At 35.1% G+C, this 19,794-nt stretch overlaps 5 protein-coding genes across 8 annotated transcripts; 2 read left to right on the top strand and 3 right to left on the bottom strand.

Annotated features, from left to right (window-relative positions):
* LOC104717291 (mitochondrial pyruvate carrier 3-like) lies at positions 12-1,548 on the bottom strand. 2 transcript variants are annotated; one of them, XM_010434849.2, is made up of 5 exons: positions 1,409-1,548; positions 838-936; positions 671-723; positions 510-583; positions 21-309 (listed from the first exon to the last, which is right to left on the bottom strand). In XM_010434849.2, the coding sequence occupies exons 1-5, from the start codon at positions 1,461-1,463 to the stop codon at positions 255-257; spliced, it is 336 nt and encodes a 111-aa protein (XP_010433151.1). In that variant the 5' UTR covers positions 1,464-1,548; the 3' UTR covers positions 21-254. The 2 variants fall into 2 exon arrangements, with proteins under 2 accessions (XP_010433143.1, XP_010433151.1); XM_010434841.2 differs by having other exon boundaries at positions 12-309; positions 671-936.
* LOC104748224 (uncharacterized ATP-dependent helicase C29A10.10c-like) lies at positions 3,452-6,312 on the top strand. Its single transcript, XM_010469903.1, has 5 exons — positions 3,452-3,770; positions 3,834-4,060; positions 4,149-5,324; positions 5,418-5,742; positions 5,825-6,312. The coding sequence occupies exons 1-5, from the start codon at positions 3,452-3,454 to the stop codon at positions 6,310-6,312; spliced, it is 2,535 nt and encodes an 844-aa protein (XP_010468205.1).
* LOC104717281 (short-chain dehydrogenase/reductase SDRA-like) lies at positions 6,916-9,316 on the bottom strand. Its single transcript, XM_010434830.2, has 6 exons — positions 9,069-9,316; positions 8,591-8,707; positions 8,071-8,205; positions 7,527-7,652; positions 7,346-7,447; positions 6,916-7,250 (listed from the first exon to the last, which is right to left on the bottom strand). Exons 1-6 carry the CDS (start codon positions 9,204-9,206, stop codon positions 7,101-7,103), a joined length of 768 nt encoding a protein of 255 aa, XP_010433132.1. The 5' UTR covers positions 9,207-9,316; the 3' UTR covers positions 6,916-7,100.
* LOC104748215 (protein GLE1-like) lies at positions 9,824-10,870 on the top strand. The gene has a single exon (XM_010469894.1). The coding sequence runs from the start codon at positions 9,824-9,826 to the stop codon at positions 10,868-10,870; it is 1,047 nt and encodes a 348-aa protein (XP_010468196.1).
* Positions 10,817-14,459, bottom strand: LOC104717266 (EH domain-containing protein 2-like). Of its 3 annotated transcripts, none has more exons than XM_010434811.2 (16): positions 14,275-14,459; positions 14,059-14,138; positions 13,856-13,924; positions 13,704-13,761; positions 13,501-13,556; positions 13,362-13,404; positions 13,213-13,274; positions 13,004-13,114; positions 12,751-12,853; positions 12,613-12,662; positions 12,384-12,512; positions 12,048-12,299; positions 11,890-11,969; positions 11,641-11,767; positions 11,403-11,546; positions 10,817-11,150 (listed from the first exon to the last, which is right to left on the bottom strand). In XM_010434811.2, the coding sequence occupies exons 1-16, from the start codon at positions 14,360-14,362 to the stop codon at positions 10,965-10,967; spliced, it is 1,638 nt and encodes a 545-aa protein (XP_010433113.1). In that variant the 5' UTR covers positions 14,363-14,459; the 3' UTR covers positions 10,817-10,964. The 3 variants fall into 3 exon arrangements, with proteins under 3 accessions (XP_010433113.1, XP_010433120.1, XP_019089481.1); XM_010434818.2 differs by having other exon boundaries at positions 13,213-13,271; XM_019233936.1 differs by having other exon boundaries at positions 13,856-13,900; positions 14,275-14,458.

The following is a 19,794-nucleotide window of genomic DNA, read 5'->3' as shown; positions in this document are numbered from 1 at the left end:
GGTCCAGCTATAAGCATACATTTTTCGAGATGGACCTAATTAGCAACTATGCTTTGTGTGCAAATGGTTGTACACTTAACAAAGTTAGTGGGATAAAGCATTCCTCTAAATTTTACCATTTAGGTTGAGAAATGTGGAATAGTATTACAACCATAGTTGTCACACTAACATTTCAGTTTCTAAATGCAATAAACAAATCTATAACCCCCAAACAGATTTGGTTATCTTGGAATGAATCTGCACAAGATAGATGGTTACTCTTCATCATTCTTTTGCAACATAGGATCTGCTTCAGATGCATAATCATGCCTGCCAACAACACATATATCAATGTCAAAACAGAGACAAATATCTATAGCGAAGTTTGAAACCATGATTTTATTACTAAACTATGTTCATTAAAAGAAAGAGGGTGTTCTTTTTCCATTGCCATTTGGCAATCAAAGCAAAAGCACTTCAACGAGTAAGTTACAAGTAAGTTGGTATATTTTACGATCTGTAGATCTTACTTTATTTTACGAGTAAGTTGGTATATGCCTGTAGCCGCCATACCAAGACTAACACTAAAGAGATTCCAGTTTTTCTGTAAACATAAGTTACAACAAAATCATAATAATAAACCAGTAATCCCAGTAGCCAATGACATGAACATGAGTTGCAGTAAACATACCGGAGTGATTACAGTACTGTAACGTGACCAAATAAGTCCAGTTCCTGTGATCACTGATAACAATAGATATAGCAAACAAAAAATACTGTAAAAAGACTGAGACATGGCGACACAATGAAAACGATATGAAGCATTTATATTAGGAGATTTGTCAAGAGTATCAATACCAATTTGTTGAGGGTATGAAAGTGTCTCTGGAGGTTTCTGAAAATCTGCAATGTTGGCAATGCTTATACCCCATTTGAACGTCGGCGCCCAAAAATGAACTGAAGAAATACAAAATTGACTTTACAAGTCAGGTTCTGTATGAAGCTTGCTCAAGCTACCAATTAAAAATGCACTTATTTAATTAAAGTTTGAATCCACTGGTGTACCAAACCGGTCTAAACCGAACCAATCAAACCAAAACCGATCTGAACCGAGTAAGAAGTTTCTATGCATAAACCATTCGGTTAAGCTTATATTCAATCAAAATTCCTAGAGTCAAAGTTCAGCATGTCATTTGTAGCTATCCATACATTCTCAGATTCAAAAGTTTGAATTGATGCAAATAGATAATCATGGCATAGACTGGGTTACAAGACAAAATCAACTGAGTCAAAACAGAAACTGAAATCGAATTGAGCAACAAAAGATGAAATTAATTCTCTACTGGTATAGTTTGGTCAATAATAAAAAAAATTCGATGATCATCAAGTCTCAAAGAGCCAAAAAAAAACAAATTAGAAGTTGACTCACTTGTTTTAGGTCCAGCAGGATGATTCCATAGAGCTTGAAGCTTCGAAGTTGCCATCTGATTTTTTCTCTGTAAGTTTGCTCAAGTTTCTCTGAAGAAATATTCTCTATGTAACAATGCCAGTCAAACAAATAAACCATTAAAAAAAAAAAAAAAAAACTAGTGATTCGTTCTTATTTTTATCGTGTGTGTGGTTGGCTGCTGTTGAGTACGACGTCGTGTTTGATGATTAATCGTCCCTACAAAATAAATGGGAAACGTGTATTAGGAAACTTGTACTTCTCTAAACCTTGATTTTATTCATCTATAGTTTCTATACAAATCACCCATAAATACAAAATATATATAAACCCTATGTATTACTTGATTATCACTCAAAAGAGAAGATAAGTAAACTGATTGTCATATTTAAAGTAAAGATTAAATCCAAGTGGTCTCGTTTCCTAAACTGAAAATTGTAAAAGTAGACGTAAAAAAGCCAATCGATTTACAAGATTCATTTACTAATATATACTCATGAGTCATGAGGTAGGTCGTATACCAAACAATATATTAAGATTCCAAATTTGCTTGGTTTTCATTTTTGTTGCAACCAATTAATATAAGATTGACAACAAAATCAATCTATTAAGCATCAAATACTTAAATCACTTGTGACGAGAATCACTATCAGAATACACATGAGGTAGATTGTATCTAAGGTATAGTGAAAGAAAGAGAGGGATGAGAAAGCAAAACCATTTTTTTTTTCTTAACAAAAAAAAACCAGCGTCTTCGTATCAGTCCTTTTTGCCTCTTATACAATGGGGTTATATACTATAAGTCTGAATAGTGACTGTGGTCAGTACGGCCAAATCCGTCAGCAATTTGCCTCAAAAATAGGACGGTCAGTAGACCGCTGCGTACCAACTCTATTTGTACACAAAAATGATTTACAGTTGGTCCACAGCGACTTTATTTCTATTATCCTTAGACCGCACTGCTGCGGAATATATTTGATTAATAGTAAAAGCGATCTAGTTCGCTATGAATTTGTCCGCCCTGACCACTACAACCATTGATACTAATATGTTTTGTGTACATTCAAAGCTGCAAATGTAAATTTGTATTTCTACTTAAATTCTTTTGCTCCATTTTACTATAAAAGATCTGTTTATGTGGTATTTCAAGAATGTTTATTGCGAAATAGAAAATAAACTTACTGATGTGACTAATGTCAGATAATCATGATGATTATGACGAGTTGACGACTAATAAAAAGAGCAGGCAAATGTTGTCCTGTCCACCGTAAATCCTTCGTTCTTAAGTTTTTGACCTTTCTTCTCTGTTTAACTGAAGTAATTTCTCGGGTAAACCAAAAATATACAAAATAATTTTCCAAATTTAAAGAATGATTAGTGTAATTGCCTAAATTTTTAGTTATGTATGCAAAGTGCTGTTTTCGCTCAATATGTATTTCTAAAATCTAAATAATACTTCCTCCGTTTCATAATATAGGATGTTTAGAGAAATATTTTTGTTTCATAATATAGGATGTTTTCAACTTTTTATGCAACTTTTAGATTAAATTTATATTTTATATTATGCAGACTTGTTTGTGATTGGTTAAACTTTTTAAAAGTAACTATTTCTTAATATACGTGTTTTCACTAAAACATCCTATATTTTGAAACGGAGGGAGTATATTTTTTATATACATTAAAAAGAACTCTAAAACTATTAACAATGTTTTCTTGGAACTTGTTGAAAACTTGAAATTACATTTTCCTTCCCAGTATAGTGTGGACCTTTCGGCTTTCGCCTTCTTCCTCCTCTTCCTCCTCCCTTTAAGTATACGAAACTGATCTTAGCCAGAATTGATTTGTTGTCTTCGTTTAGCTTTGTTGATTTTCCTGTTTCAGGTGCTTGTATAGAGCTGCTTCCCACTTTGTTCTTATCATACTATATATGTTAGTTTGCCTTATAAACCATGTTTCATTTCTATGTTGCTATGAAGTAGGTACTTTAACTCTTTATATATTATGTTTCAGAAAAGATTCTGTGACATGGAGAGGAACGAGAAGAAAAGTCTGGTTACTCAAATCTTCTCTTGGCCCGTCAATTATATTCTCAACAAAGATATCCACAAGGAAGAGATTAGGTCGATACCAGACATGTTTGGGTCCGTTGATGAATACCGTAACTGCTTTGTTCCTCTTCTCCTAGAGGAAACACGTTCAGAGTTGTTCTCCAGCTTGAACTCTTTGTACAAAGCTCCTGTCTTTTACACACGTTCCGTGGAAGCTACGGGGATTAAACCGCCGAGTAGAACATCAAACAAGCTCAACATATCAGTACAGATGAGTATGGCGGCGCAAGGAAACAGTACTAATTACGAGCCAAAACATGGAGACCTCATTGCTCTCACAAAAGCAAAAAGGCCAAAAGGCGTCGATGACTTAAACCCACTGGTTCTTGCATATGTGTTCTCTGTTGAAAATGAGCAACACTTCACCGTTCATTCCTCCAAAACCATATCCATTGATGAGAGGTTTTCGTTTCGTTCCGGTGTGTTTCTGATGAATTTAACCACAAACACACGTATCTGGAAGGCTTTGCATAACGGAGAGGCCAACTTGAGTCTCATCAAAAGTGTCCTTCAGGCAAACACCGCGGTAAGTAACATGTTATGATCTTGCTTTAACGTCTGATATATGTGTATGCTGTGGATTAATTGTGGTTTTGTTCTTGTATATGTTTCAGGATACAGAGCAACCTGTTTCTTCTAGGAATTTTGGTAATGATGTAATGGATATTATGCGTTCAGCCAACTTGAACTCTTCCCAAGAATCTGCAATCTTAGCTTGCCTAGAGACAAGACAAATCCATTACAAGACTAGCGTGAAACTGATTTGGGGGCCACCTGGTACTGGCAAGACAAAGACGGTGGCTACGCTTCTTTTTGCTCTTCTCAACTTAGGTAGCAGAACAGTAGTGTGTGCTCCTACAAACACGGCTGTTGTAGGAGTTGCATCTAGGCTTTTGGCGTTATTTAAGGAAACTTCTTCATCAGAACATTCTACTTACGGGCTCGGGAATATTGTTTTAGTCGGAAACCGAGTTCGAATGGGGATAGACGAGAGGGGCAATGATGATCTCCTCAACGTGTTTCTTGATCATCGCATCAGTAAACTGCGTAAACTGTTTTCGCCATCGACCAGATGGGATTTGGAGTCAGTCACAGATTTTTTTGAGTATACGGAGTCTAATTATAGGAATTATATGTTCCTAATTGAAAGAAGGGAGAAGCGAGAAGGTAAGAGTATTCTTACAACATTTGGTGAGTTCCTAAAGAAAATGTTTCTTGGCTCAAATGAAGGAATGGAGAAGAAAGAAGCTAAAAACAAAGAAAAGATTCTTACATTTGGGGAGTTTGTAAAGCAAAAGTTTGATGGGTTAAGTGAAACAATGGAGAAGGTCCAGAAGGATATGGTGGAGTTGTACACACATCTGCCTAAGTCTTTTATATCATCTAACGATGTGAAGAAAATGCATGCAGCTCGTCAAGCTATTCGCCGAGCCAGATCTTTCTTGCAGGAGAATCAAGAAAGCTTTACATTCGATAGTTTTAACAAACTCATCGGTGTTGATTGCCTTCAGACTCTACGTTTTCTATCAAAACGTTTTGAGACTCTAGGCTTGTTGGTAAACGAGGATGTAAGGAGATTCTGCCTACAAAATGCACACGTCATCTTCTGCACTGCCTCGGGTGCTGCAGAGATGACAGCCGAACGGACAGGATCTGTAGAACTGCTTGTAGTTGACGAGGCGGCTCAACTTAAAGAATGTGAATCAGTTGCTGCGTTGCAACTTGAGGGCTTACGCCATGCTGTTCTCATAGGAGATGAGCTCCAGCTACCAGCAATGGTGCAAAGCGAGGTATTACTCTTTTGTCTTATTGATCTATTATTTGTGTTTTGGGCATTTTAAACGTAGGAATGGCGTTTTGAAAATTGGTTCTTGTATGAGTAGGTATGTCAGAAGGCCAAGTTTGGAAGAAGCTTGTTTGAGAGATTGGTTTTGATTGGCCACAAGAAACATTTGCTTAATATCCAATACCGTATGCATCCATCTATAAGTCGTTTCCCCAACCTAGAGTTCTATGATGGTAAGATCTCTGATGCTGACATTGTTAAAGAGAAGAACTACCAAAAGCGGTTTCTTCAAGGAAACATGTATGGTTCTTTCTCGTTTATCAACGTGGGACTTGGGAAAGAAGAGTTTGGTGATGGACATAGTCCTAAAAACATGGTTGAGGTTTCTGTCATTGCTGAGATCTTATCCAATCTTTTCAAAGGTGATCTATATTGATCTTTGTCGATTTATTTTATATTTTTTTTCATATATACAATTTAAAATTTGCCTAATATTTGAAACAGTGTCAAGTGAGACAAAGATGAAGTTGAGTGTTGGGGTTATTTCACCTTATAAATGTCAAATTAGGGCAATCCAAGAGAGGATCGGTAATAAGTACAGTTCCGTATCAGATAACCTTTTCACTTTGAATGTTCGGTCGGTTGATGGATTTCAAGGAGGAGAAGAAGACGTTATTATCATATCTACCGTTAGAAGCAACGGCAACGGAAACATAGGGTTTCTCTCTAACCGTCAAAGAGCCAACGTAGCACTGACTCGTGCAAGGCATTGTTTATGGGTGATTGGGAACGAGAGAACTCTATTGCGTAGTGGTTCGATTTGGACAAAGCTAGTAAGGGACTCGAAGATACGTGGATGTTTCTATAATGCTGTTGAAGAGAAGAATTTAAGAGATGCCATGAACAATGCTCTTCCAAAGGTCGACATGTCTGATGTGTATTCGAGTTTTCAGTCTCTTTCAATCAGGAGAGAGAGAAGAAATGCCTGGTAGCTCTTTTACTCTCTGGATGGTCTTTTCTTCTTTTTGTGGCTTCGGTACCTATGAATAGTGTTGAACTGAAATTTTGAAACTCTTTCTTGCTAGACAAGTAATTAATGTACTATTATGTCGTAACTATGTAAGATGAATGTTCACATACTAGTAGATGCATTTCAGTTCCCGGGGAAAGCTTTTGAAGTTCATATAGAACCAAAAACGAGTTTACTTTAATTACCAATGCAAAGTCTCAGGGAGATATGCTAATCTGGCAAGGAGCCTAACATTTTACGGAATGCTCTACACATAGTTAGATATTGCATGCAACTGTATGTTATAGAGAAACTTGTTCACCTTCATTGCAACTAAGCAGGATCACTTTTGTCGAATGCACACCGTAGTCTAGTTTGTCACTTCGGTTCCCACGACTAAGACAGCCAGATCAGAAGCGGAGGTTATACAATAACGACGACAGAATTTGGGAGGAAAAAGTCGTAAGCACTCACTACTGAACATACACACAAATGTAGACCTAAACAAACAATGAGAACCTAAATGGTTTACCTATACATACAAAACCCAAACTTCATTGTTCTAACTCTGAAATAATTCTTCAAAGAGTGTACCAAATGAGTTTTTCATAATGACATTAAGAAATTATATTTTACAAGACCAACAAAGGAATCCGTTAATGGCCTCATATTTTTATTACAGCTTCCTCGTCTTTTTTTTCTTAAAATTTATTTTCGTTAAACTTTTTTAAAAGATCCTATACCTTTTTCTTTCCCCTGTTTCTAATTGATTTAAAGTCTTGAGGGCATTCCTCCAGCAACGACCAAAGTTTCTCCGGTGATGTAAGAAGAATCATCTGATGCTAAGAAAGCCGCCGCACCAGCCATGTCTCCGGTTGTTCCCAACCTGTTAAGCAGAGTCTTCTCTTCGATACTTTCCCTCTGAGCAAAATCCACAAGTGTACTATTATTATAATTCCATTGTTTGAGATACAAGCATAATCTCAATCTTAACAGTTTTAATCTTAAAACACTACCACTTCGGAGTTTCCAGTAATGAAAGAAGCAAAGTGTGTGGGAACAAAACCGGGTGCAACCGCGTTCACACGTGTGTCTGGTCCCATCTCAGCAGCAAGTGCCTGAGACGTGATGTTCAAACCAATGCAATAAATCATCATAATCATCATCCAGTCAGGAGATGGAGACGCTAATACATACCTTCACAAGGCCGAGAAGAGCAGTCTTAGTGACCCCATACATAGCCATGGATCCTTGTGGTTGAAATCCAGCAATGGAAGTTATGAAGATAACCGAAGAACCCTTCTCTAGGTGAGGAGCCATGTCCTGGTAAAAATGAACGCAAACAAGGTCAAATCGTATCAAAACTTTTATCTATTTAGCTATGGAAAGACAAAGGTAATACTTTGATAAGTAGGCACATGTGAGAGTAATCAGAGAGAGTTGTGCACGTGCATAGCAGTCTTATTAATGAGTTTAGCCTATAAATACAGAGGAGAGACTGTGGAGAGGGTATCCTGCGTGATCATTTGTGTTGTTAGAGCGTATGGCTCTGTTCTTAGGTGATGAGATTGGAGAACTGTAACTCCAAGCTTATCAATTAGGGTTTGAGATTGTATTGTGGATTGAGAAGAGATAAGAGAGAAGAGTTCTTACCTTCAATCTTATCCTACTTTACTTTGTTTTGCATTATTGTGACTGTTGTGTATAACTAATGAAAACTACAAAAAGGAAAAGCTTTTACCTGAAGGAGAAGTATAGAGGATTTGACATTGATTTCCCATAGCTTGTCGAGAACACCTTCTTTGGTAGACAAGATCGGGTCTGTAGATGGATTGGCAGCAGCGTTACAGACAACGATATCTATCTTCCCATATTTCTGAAACCAAACACCAATCAAAACGTAACTTCAAACACAGAAGACATCATAGTCTCTCTTAAGTAAATCAAAGACACGCAAACAAAGGATTCACAAGTGTGGTAAAGTGAGAAGCTTGAAGCAACAAGACCAATCAACAAGACCAAAACAACATTTTGGTTATGTATAGTTTATGCATGATCAATTTGTTCATAGACTCTGAAACCAAAATCCAATAAAAATGTAACTAAAACACAAAAAGACATTATAACCTTTCTTAATGTAAATCAAAGACGCGCAAACAAAGGATTCACAAGTGTGGTAAAGTGAGAGAGCTTTGAAGCAACAAGACCAATCAACGATGTAAAGCTTGTGCATGATCAATTTGCTCATAGATTAAGTTTACCTGAACAGTCTTTTCGACAAGATTACGGCGATGTTGAGCATTGGAAACATGACAAACGATTCCATAAGCATCAATCCCTTTGGATTTGAGTTTCTCAACCGCCTCGTCAACATTTGCCTGCACATATATATAATCAATATCAACAAAAATTGGCTAAAACAAAGCTACCAGCTTCTAAAAAACACACACAAAATCTGCTTCTCTGATCAGAATCACGGACTTTAACAACTTCAACTCAAAGAACACAGCAGCAACAATCCCAAAAACACTGTCAAAATTCAGATGATTCAGTACACAGTAACATGGAGAAAACTAGATTCTGTAACAGATCAAAACAAAATTTTCAAACAATTCTGGGAAATTGCAAAATCAAAATCCCTAGCAAACAAAAGCAAACTAAATTGAAGTACAAAGTACGAAGATCCGGCACTAAGAACATGGACAAGCTCTTCAAATCAAACAGAGAGATTGTGGGAACCTGTTTGCGGGAAGAGACGACGACGGAAGCGCCTTCGAGACCAAAACGCTCAATGATTCCGAAACCAATCCCTTGCGTCGAAGCCGTCACAATCGCTACTTTACCTTCCAATCTTCTCGGTATCTTCGTTTTATCCATTTTCAATCTTTTCTTGCTTCTTCCAATGATTGTGCTCTCTCTCTCTCTCTCTCTCTCTATCTCTAAAGTGAGCGATGAGTGATGAAGTTTCCGGCGTTTGAAACGTTTAAATTTCGTTTCTTTAAAAGCGTTTAAATGATTGTTTGTTCGTGAGATTGCGTTTGAAACGATTAAATAACAAGCGCGTTTGATTTATGGTGGTAAGAAAATCCATAGTATTTCTATTTCTAAATCCTAACAATAGTGTGACACACAATAAAAATTAAAATAAATCCGACCAAAAAGAAATTAAAATTAAAATAATTTGTTGGAATATATCGTAAAAAAAGAGAGGAAAATGTAATTAGGATGTAAAAAGAAAAAAAAAACGAAAAGGAAAATTCAAGAAAAGAGAAAAAAAAAAAAAAAAAAAAAAAAAAAAANATGAAAATGGAAAAGAAAGAAAAAGGAAATCACAAGAAAAATATGGAAAACTTATCAATTTACTAGTATTTTTATTTCACATCCATAACTCTATAAATAAACTCTTGCGTTAGGGTTGAAATCATAATAACAAAGAGAACCAAAATAATCTTACAGAGAAGTTATTGCACAACAAACCATCTTGTTCTGCTATAATGCTAATGGGAATCGAAACGTCTCCCTCTGCAAAATCAGGGGTCGAACAGTACCGTAGAGATGATGAACGAGAACTTGCACAAGAGAAGGCTGTGCTAGAGAGAACTAGTGTTGTTGGTAGTTCAGCTACAACATCGAGTTCTCAAGCTGAAGAAATTGGTTCGGTGTTGGTGAAGCAGAGATTGAAGAAGCTGAAAGAGTTAGAAGCAACGAACCAAGAGCTAAAATCACGTTTGAATGAGGACTTTAGCAGTTTCGAAAAGAGTATTACAAGGACGATAAGGCAAATAACTGCGGTGAAGGATAATGTAAATACAAAGATCAATGAGATAGTCAAAATATTCAAAGACCCTCGTTGTCCCTTATCCATCAGTATTGCAGCTTTTGCAAAGAGAATGGTCTACAATGGGGAAAGAGTCCCTTTTGGATCCAGCTACGTCATCGTTCACGTCACCTCGATGTTTCCACAAGCTATGGATATCCTACTTGCTGAGTTCCACAAAGCTTGCATTTACACTGCCCCAAATCATATCGCAAACTCAGATCAGTCAGTGTGGGATTCTCCTGACTCTTATGAACGCCTAGATTCTATTATGAAGCTCTACGGTGCGCTCGTCCAGGAAGATATTCACGGTGGCAATGCTACTAACATGCATGGGATAGAACATGGATGGACTTGGTTAACCCAGTTCGTTAACAACACCTCAACCAACAACAACAACATAGCTAACGCAATAGCCTTAAATGCCTTTCTACAGACAGCAGGCTTTGGTCTTCATCAACGCTACAAATCTCAGTTTGTGAATGTTGTGAACGATGTGGGAGAGCAAATTTTGAAGAAATTGAGGTCAGAAAAGGGAGAGCAAATCTTCAAGAAAGGGGAAATGATCATAGCCAAGATCACAGCCTACTTAGATGACCAGATGTATCTAAAGGAGCCTGAAGGAAGAACTATGAAGACGAGTCTCTTTTCAACGAGTCTCTTGCCAGAGTTAGAACAACATTACCAGAGATTGATTACTAATTCTGAAGAGTACAAAACATAATTTCCAAATATTTAACATGTTCTACTGATTGTAATAAACTCTGAAGCTTGATCATATAATGTTTTTTTTTTTTCTAAGTACAAGCATTATTGTTTTAATCATAAGGATTTCTGAATTTCTTCAATAGATCTGGAATATCGTATCCCAGCATATCATCCACTGCTTGAACCATCTTAGGCTTCAGCTTCTCGAATTTGTCAATGTTATAGCCTCCCAATACTTCTCTAAAATGCTCCACACTTGGGAAATCTCCAGCCGGAAGATGAAACTCTCTCTGCACCTGGTTTTTTTAAGAATTACAATAAGTTTTTTTCTTAATAATCTGAAATCAATCAATACAACAAATTGGAAAACATGAGATAAAAATCAATTCCTTTACTTATTTCTTGATCAATAGAGAGGTACGTGTAAACTAAATTCTAGTTTGGCTTAAGGTCAACTACTTTGGTTTAAAACTCTTTTTAAATCTCTAACAGGCTACACATGATACGATCAGTTTAAGTTTTGAAGCCCAAATGAGATATTTACTAACCTTTCCAAATTCTTCTTCGAGATTGTCCATGAGACGTTGCTGAGCTTTGGATTTGCCCATCATTGTTGGCATTTCCTTCTTAAGGTGACTCATTATGTATGCATTGATCTTTGCAGCTCGAGCTCGCTTCACAAACTCGTTAATCTGCAAGGAATGACAAAGGGTGGTATAGTTTTCAACCTCACAAATCCTGAGAAATTTAAGGACCATGGTTAAGTGAGACTCATCAAAATCATACCTTTCTGTCACATGCTTTCTTAGGTATGTCCATTAAGTCTGCTAAAAGATCATTTTGCTCTTTCTCAAAGAGTTCTTTTCCAATCGGTCCAACTGCAGCTTCGTTTATGGGTTTGTCATTGAAGGACCTGCACAAGTAAAGCAACAACAAAATCAATCTATTGTGTAACCAAATGAAACTAATGGCTTAAATTCCTTTTAACAACTCATGAAATCAAAATCACAGTTCATCTCGTACTGAAAGGCATACCCAATATAGACACGTACGACCTCTGGTGTATTCAAGACTTTACCAAGCGACCACATCAATGCTCCATACACTCTCATTAGCTAGGAAACAAGGATTTAGATCAGCTCAAAAACAAGTAAAAATGAACCTTATGAATGGGGGAGGAAATGGATAATTACTTGTTGAGTATCAACTTGGTCAGCTTTGTTTAAGACAACACGGATCTTGTCTTCATTACCACGCAGAGATGTTATCACACGTTTGAACTCATCGCTGATGTCAAGCTTGTGGGGATCAAAAAGAAGGAGAATCATATCACATTTAGATGCAAACCATGAGATGACACCAGTGAAGTCATAGCTCCTTTGCGTCCTTTGTTTCTCTCCAGAAAGAACTCCAGGAGTGTCTACAAGAGTAATTTGGTCCAAGACCTACAACACAAACAGGAAGACAAGGCTCACGTAAACCAACAGAGTGAATAATCAAAAAGAATGGAATAATGCTTAATTACTCACGGGATGCGGCATTTGTGAACACTCAAACTTTGAGAGGAAAGCACCTCCAAAACTTGTTAGCCCGTTAAATGGCATGTCAGCTTGAACAGCCATGGTATTTCCAGGTATGGTTCGTTCATCTGGTCCACTCTATAAGAAAATCAAATTATAAGAGTTAACTTAAATGAATACATCAAGTAACTAACTAGTAATCATTCGACTACGATCAAATCAAGACACACTGACATACCATTGCAACCACAAACCGATCTGTTGTTGGCTCTGGACCAATGTGAGCTCCTGATAACAAGATCACAGTGGTGGAAATCAGATACGTAACTGAAGATTCATTGTATTGGTACGAGTTTAAGGAAACGGAGCAAGTTACCGGGGTAGTCACATCCAAGCAAGTGTTTTATAAATGTTGTTTTTCCGGTGGAGTATTGACCCAAAAGCATTACCATTGGTTTGGCATCAAAATCGCTATTAGTCTGCAAATCAACAAAAAAAAAAAGTATTAAGAGAACAAACTGAGAATCAATCTACACGGTGAGATTGGATATAATTTCAGTAACGGAATAAACAAAACCCCACAACACAACTGCTTGTGAAATGGTAAGGATAGCATAAAGTTCACTCACCAGTACAGGGGATGCAAAATCGTTGAAACGATATGTGACTTCCAAAGGCTTTAGCTTTTCAGTGTACAATCTTTTCAAGCCATCGACAATTGTCACCACGTTAACTTGTGGCTGGTAATGCAAAATGGCAGATTACTTGTTAGATCAGATCACACGACAAAAATCAAGAAGATGGACATTTGCAGTGACAAAAGCAAGTATTATCCCACCTTGATAATAGATTTTGATTTGTACCAGGGAGCTTTTGCCGTGACTTGTGGCTGAGTAACTACTGCAAGTTTAGCCAACAAATCAACATTTTTTACAAAAAAAAAAAAATATCATAATGAATGAAACAAAACATAGAATGCTAATTAACCATTGTCTTCAACATCCACATTTGTTTTTGACGATTTCTGCTTCTGTAAGCAAAACAATTAAGACAAATTCTTAGATTAGGAAACGCAAATCCTGAAAAGATCTTAAAAACAAAATCAGGTAAGAAGGATCAGTCTTACAGATACAACGTTTTCCAGTCCTTCCAACACTGGAAACTCCACACTCTTCATGTCAACTAGAACCAAAAAAAAAAGAAAAGAATCAGATTAGACAATTTCTCATTAAAAATCCAACCTAATTGCTATATCTAATAAGAATACACTGTCTTCAACCATCACAACCTCTTTATTCAGAAAATTTCAAGATGTAACTGAACACTTACTTGAGCCTTTGAGAAGATCTGAAGTAATTTCATGTCCTTCCTGTGCCAATGAGACAAGCTGAACAAACAAAATAGTCATATAAGTAAGAAACTTAACGGGAGACTTCAAAATTGACTCAGTAAGATATATGAATCTCACACAATCATCATACCTTCATCGCAATGATGAACTCCGCCAAACCGAGAAATCCCTGTCGCTTCGAATCCGCAACAGCCCAAACCTTTAAATACAAAAATCGCAACTAATTCTCTCAATCAACCCTATAATTACACACTTCAAAATCCAATTCCTATTCCCACAAGTCTCATCGATTCATGAAATCTTAAAAAACTAATCGTATGAGTAATAATAAACCTGTTTGAGTTCCTGGCGAGAAAGCTTTGACATCGCGAAGAACTTAGTAGCATCGTTACCGGAAACATGACCGTCTCCATCTGATATTTCAGAGAACGAAAAACGAAATCAGAACGGAATAGTTACGGCGGATTAGTAAAATCAAACTGAAAAAGGGGGAAAGAGAAAGAAGAAGAAGAAGAAGAAGAAGAAGAAGAAGAAGAAGAACACTATAACCTGAATCGGCGATGTTGAACCATTCCTTGTAGATCTTCTGATGCTCTTTCAAACAAGAACCGATCGAGATCGCCGAAGACGTCTCCATTACTGAGATTAAGAAGAGAGAGATAGAGAGAGAGACAGAAAATGGTTTATGAAATTTGAAATTGAAGAGAGAGAGAGAGAGAGAGAGAGAGAAGAGAGAGAGAAGAGAGAGAGCGTAGAAGAAGATATTTTTCCAAATAGGGTATTTTAACGGGTTTGGCGCTTGTCGAGGGTTGGTAACTTACGACGCCGTTTTGTATTATCTTTTGAATTGCCGGCACGCTGTGTGTCTATTCAAATCGAAAACGACGTGAAGTTGGATTTTATAGCTTTGTCAAAGTCTCAAAGAGCAGACTATTACGACGTCGGTTTTGTTCAATCTTTTGAATGGCCCGACACACTGTGTGTGTATCATGGAATCTAAAACGACGTTGAAGTTGCTTTAACGGCTAATTTAGCGAGATGGTGACAGTTTAATGAAGATCAGATTTTGTTGCACGCAATTACAATTACTGATTGGATCTCTAACTCAACACGGTAAAAACATGGCTAACAAAGATGTTATATTCTCCTAGCATCTTAAAATGAAGTAATGAACCATGCTTGTCAATATTGACTTCAAATTTTAATCATGTAAATCTTTCTCATAGATTCTTTACTATATAAACCTTTTAATATATATAAAAAAAAAGAAGTTAAGAGGGAGAGTGGAAGACTATTAACAAAAAAGAAAAAAAAATGTCCAATTATATTTTGTTTCTTACTTTTCTTTTATGGATTTTTTTCTCAAATTTTCAAGATAAAATTTAATTTCCTCATTCTTTTTTATAAATGTAAATGTAATTTAATTAGACATTATAAAAAGATAAATACTCTGAAATACCACTTTCTCTCTCTCTTTTTATAATGTCTAATTAAATTACATTTACATTTATAAAAAAGAATTAGGAAATTAAATTTTATCTTGAAAATTTGAGAAAAAATCCACTTTCTCTCTCTCTTTTTATAATACCTAATTAAATTACATTTACATTTAAAAAAAAGAATTAGGAAATTAAATATCAAAATATAAAAAAAAGATAAATGTATTGAACTTGATATTTTAGGAGATTTAATAGGATTTTAATATTTTAGAATTTTGAGATATTTGAGTGCAATTTTAGGAGATTTGGTTAATAAATTTGGGATTTTAGGATTTGGTGAGATTTGGATTTTGAGATTTGTTGAGATTTGAATATTAAATTTTAGGTGATTTTGATATTTAAAAAGAAAAAAAAAAAAAGAGCAACGTTGGTGGAGTGACTACAGTACAAATTAAAAAGCCCAAGGTGATATGCATTTTGGGAAAAATAAAGAGCTGTTACTGTTAACCAAAAAGTGAAAGTTCGTAAAAAGATTAATATCATATGAAGAACTGAAGCTCTCAAACTTAAAAGGTTTTGACCTCGGTTTATAATGGTCAACACTTACCCAGTTCTGCTAAACCAGTTACAATGATGACCCTGACCACTATAAATATTCCTCATGAGCATGATGACTACACGATCGAAGAGAAACTCATCTTGCCAATGAGCGTTTAAAGTAGTTGGAAATGAATCAACGATGGTTTGGTTAGCACATCCACAAGAAAATGAGGCAGTTGATCTGTTTTATTCTCTCGTGAAATATATGATTGTTGACGATATGTAATGCAACAGCAGTAGTAGAATGAGTCCAGAGCAGCGACAGAAAAAATGAGTCAGCGACAGAAAAAATCAAAAGAAACAGAGTTCTGAAAATTTTCAACGTCTTAAAAAAAAGCTTATAGATATTGGCAAAACAATATTAATAATGTATAGATATTGGCAAACCAATCTTATATATATATTGGCAAACCATTGCATAGATAATGTCACTCGATGAAACATACACAAATACAATACGAAAACCCATTTAGATAAAAACACAAGAAAAAGTCAATCGGAGAGAGAAGAGAGACCTTCGGGGAAAGCAGGAGTGCATTGGCAGGTGATTTGAAGTGCTCCATCTGAGAAATAAGCCTCGCAATGGCGTCTCCATGACGGTGGCTAGTGCAGCCACACATCACCTCGACGTAATCGTCTCCCACATGGACTTGACTTATTTCTTGCAGCTACATTCTCTCTCCATCACCGATCGAGACTAGTAAAGAACGAAGAAGGGATTCCTCATAGTTAGTATCGTAATACCAAGGACCTTAGTTCAAACAAATTACGTATGCTCATGAAGAAAAAATGATGGAGAACATAGTAAAATCAGAGAGCTCATTGTAACAAACTTTTTACACTTACAAGAGCCATGACTTGTGTTGCGTCTTCTCTCTCTAGTATTCCTCTGTATTACTTACATATACACAATAAGCAATGAATAATCAGAGCTTTTCAAGAAGGCATAGCACTTTTCAATTCAGACAAAAGGAACAAAGCAGAGAGCTCTCACCAATCTCCAAGAACATTGTTGGCTTGTTAGTTATTGGTCCATAATGAGTTGCTTCCAATGTAATCTACATCCACACAAAACCAATTTGCATTCTCATCACCTCAAAACAAACTTCAATTTCAATCATAAGCAAATTAAGGAGAAAACAAATCTGCAGTTTTTTTTTTTTTTTGGGTTTTCATGATTGTATTCGTTTCCTTGATTGCAAAATCAAAAGTACCTTTTAGTTACTGGGTTTTCATCATGCTGCTTCACTGAGCTCCTGAAAGTAAAAAAATTGAATCCAGCTTTTCAATTAGAGGTTCCATAATGTGAGTGCATGTTTCAGTGGAGACTGAACATAAACAAAAGTGTTGAGATTTCAGAAGTGCTGGAACAAGATCGAAGCCGTTTTAGTGAGACGAAATATTGATGGAGCATTAACTGATGACATGGACTGTGTGATTCACTGAATATATTCACGGAGATATTGATAGCTATTGTAGAGGATTCGTGCAACCAAAGATCTACAAGATTGAGAAGATAAGATCAAATAAGGAAAGTCGATATTATCGGCCAACGCAAACCTAGGAGATCTCTTAGCCCTCAAATATAAAAGGGATTGAGGAGATGCTTCTGATGGTTAGCCGTTTTGTGAGAGAAGAATTCGTTCATAGGTTCTTCTATTTGAGAGAGTGCGAGGTTACTCTTTACGGTGAGAAAAAGAGAGAAATAGCGTAGAAAACAAATCGTTTATTGTCTCTTCTTTTGTTAGGTTAGAAATCGTTTGGCCACAAGCTAAGAGGGTGTTCTTAGGCTGTGTGTAACTCCAATTAAGAGAGTGTAATCATCTTAAAGATTTCTAATAAAGTTGATACTCGGTGTGCCGGGTTTTGAGGAATTCTTGTGTTTCTGGGTCCATCCATTTTTTCACATAACACAAAATTTAAAATCTTGAGATGATAAAGGGGGTTATTATAGCCTGGAGAGAAGTTTATGGAGAGCGACGGTGGAGACAGATCCGACAATTCTTTCGGCTCCGACGAGACTCACTTTCGCGCATCACATGATCATAGGGGGGTGTATCCAAGAAAGAGTTTTTTTTTTTCCAGCAATCAGTTTAGGATCAAAAAGAGAGAAGAGAGAAGAGTGAGAAAGAGAGTTGCTTTTATAAAAAAAAATTGCAGTAGGTGTCAAACTCTTTTATTTGAAATTCTTTTTCCAAAGTTTCACCTTGGTGTGATTTTGTAAGTCATATGTTTTAACTAAAAACTAGATTTTAACTCGCGGTACACCACGTGCATATAATTTTTATTTTTTATATTTTATTTGTTTATTAAATATTAGATGTTTTCCAAATAGAGCATCACTAAATTTCCCGACCATCCAACCATTTGCGGCTGAATGTTTATATTATTTTTTTAACCCGCAATATACTTCATGACCATTTGTTTGTTATATTTAGTTTATTTTGTTTAGTGTTTGAGATTGATGTTGAATTATTATAACAAAAGATAAGAGATCTAAATACATAGTAAGTCATTTATTATGATTAAATCACATTTTTCCTAATGATTTAATTATTTTACACAATTTTAGTTTATTCAACTTAATTTTTATATGTCAAATATTCTAATATTAATAGTGTTGACAAATAATAAAATGAAGATTTAACCCGTGTTAGCACAAATTTAATGATACTTTATTAATTTCAACATCTCCTATTTATAACCCATCTACTATGTAACCATATTATATAGTATTTTAAAAGTTTTAATTTTACATATTCGTAATATTTTAAAATTTTATTAAGTTTATAGATATTAATTATAATATTTAAATAAATGTGAATCGAAGTTCTTTTTACATTAAGAATCAAAGCTCACAGGTTTTGGAAAACAAAATAGGAATCAAATTGTTGTTTTCTTTGTTTGCAAAGGATTCAAAGATATAATATCTTCAATACACAGTAGAAAGTGTGGTTAAATATATCATAGTTTCGGTTTCCATATTGATTCTGCTGTTTTTTAGTTCAGAATCGAGATGGTATGTAAAATATTTAAGAAACAAAATCTGAAGTAATGTTATTTTTGGAAATTTTTTAGGGATTAACTTTGTAAATAAGTACAAATGAAAGGGCATAATACAAAATGTACTTCAAAAATGTTAATATAGATGATTGAAAAATCTCTCCTAGAATCACATTCAGTAGCATTTTTAAAAACAATTGTGATTTTTTTAATAACAGTAGATTTGAAGTGAGATTTATAAATTATTGATCGAATAACAAGAGATTGTAAATAATTTTTATAAATTTCACATTTAATAACATAAGATTTCAGATGACTTTTTAAAATCATCTATTAAATAACAGAGGATTTAAGAATATCCCAAAATCTCTTAAAATCCTCAGTTCAATACATCCCCTAAGATTTTATTCCAAAAAATACCATCACTAGGTTTTTCTTACAAAAATAACTATTATAAAACTTTTAATCAAAAAATACCACAAAAATTAAAAATTGTGTTTTTGTTCTAACCATGTGTTAGGACTCAGTTATGCGCATAACTCAAAATAACTCAAAAATGACACCAATCATGATTTCTATTTTAAAACAATTGACTTAGAGTTTTGTTGAGTCATTGCTTATGTTTTTGAGTCATCTCCTTTGTAAAAATGTCAAATCAAAGAATAAATCAACAAATTATAATATATATTTACTCTAACTCAACTTCAACAGCTCATGTTAACCAAGAAAACATTTCAAACATCCTACTCTCGTTTTATTTCATACTTTAGTTGTATGGATTTTTTCCTTTAATTTTATAGTGAAATTTAATTTTTCTAATTATTCTAAGCGTAAATCTGATAGTAAACATTGTTAGAATTAAACTTTTTAGTTTATGAATTAAATATAGATTGTATATGGAATAATAAATGTATTGATCTCATATGATCCTAGCATGGTTGGATATTACTACCTAGTTATTATCAAGCATGCATAGGCATCATATAGTAGACAATATTTTGAAATTAAGTAAAAGATAATACACACA

This window comes from Camelina sativa, chromosome 2, assembly GCF_000633955.1.
Source record: "Camelina sativa cultivar DH55 chromosome 2, Cs, whole genome shotgun sequence".
Lineage (NCBI taxonomy): Eukaryota > Viridiplantae > Streptophyta > Magnoliopsida > Brassicales > Brassicaceae > Camelina > Camelina sativa.
This window is presented reverse-complemented; position numbering and strand designations above follow the sequence as displayed.

Coding starts and splice junctions, on each gene's coding strand:
- LOC104717291 (XM_010434841.2), bottom strand. CDS start 1,463: ATGGCAACTTCGAAGCTTCAAGCTCTATGGAATCATCCTGCTGGACCT. Junction 937..1,408: donor TCCTGCTGGACCTAAAACAA/GTGAGTCAACTT, acceptor GTATTTCTTCAG/TTCATTTTTGGGCGCCGACG. Junction 310..509: donor CAACTTACTCGTAAAATAAA/GTAAGATCTACA, acceptor TGTTGTTGGCAG/GCATGATTATGCATCTGAAG.
- LOC104748224 (XM_010469903.1), top strand. CDS start 3,452: ATGGAGAGGAACGAGAAGAAAAGTCTGGTTACTCAAATCTTCTCTTGG. Junction 4,061..4,148: donor TCCTTCAGGCAAACACCGCG/GTAAGTAACATG, acceptor TATATGTTTCAG/GATACAGAGCAACCTGTTTC. Junction 5,743..5,824: donor CTTATCCAATCTTTTCAAAG/GTGATCTATATT, acceptor TATTTGAAACAG/TGTCAAGTGAGACAAAGATG.
- LOC104717281 (XM_010434830.2), bottom strand. CDS start 9,206: ATGGATAAAACGAAGATACCGAGAAGATTGGAAGGTAAAGTAGCGATT. Junction 7,653..8,070: donor CCTCTATACTTCTCCTTCAG/GTAAAAGCTTTT, acceptor CATTTTTACCAG/GACATGGCTCCTCACCTAGA. Junction 7,251..7,345: donor TTACTGGAAACTCCGAAGTG/GTAGTGTTTTAA, acceptor GATTTTGCTCAG/AGGGAAAGTATCGAAGAGAA.
- LOC104748215 (XM_010469894.1), top strand. CDS start 9,824: ATGCTAATGGGAATCGAAACGTCTCCCTCTGCAAAATCAGGGGTCGAA.
- LOC104717266 (XM_010434811.2), bottom strand. CDS start 14,362: ATGGAGACGTCTTCGGCGATCTCGATCGGTTCTTGTTTGAAAGAGCAT. Junction 13,557..13,703: donor AGATCTTCTCAAAGGCTCAA/GTAAGTGTTCAG, acceptor TTTTGGTTCTAG/TTGACATGAAGAGTGTGGAG. Junction 12,300..12,383: donor GTTCACAAATGCCGCATCCC/GTGAGTAATTAA, acceptor TTTGTGTTGTAG/GTCTTGGACCAAATTACTCT.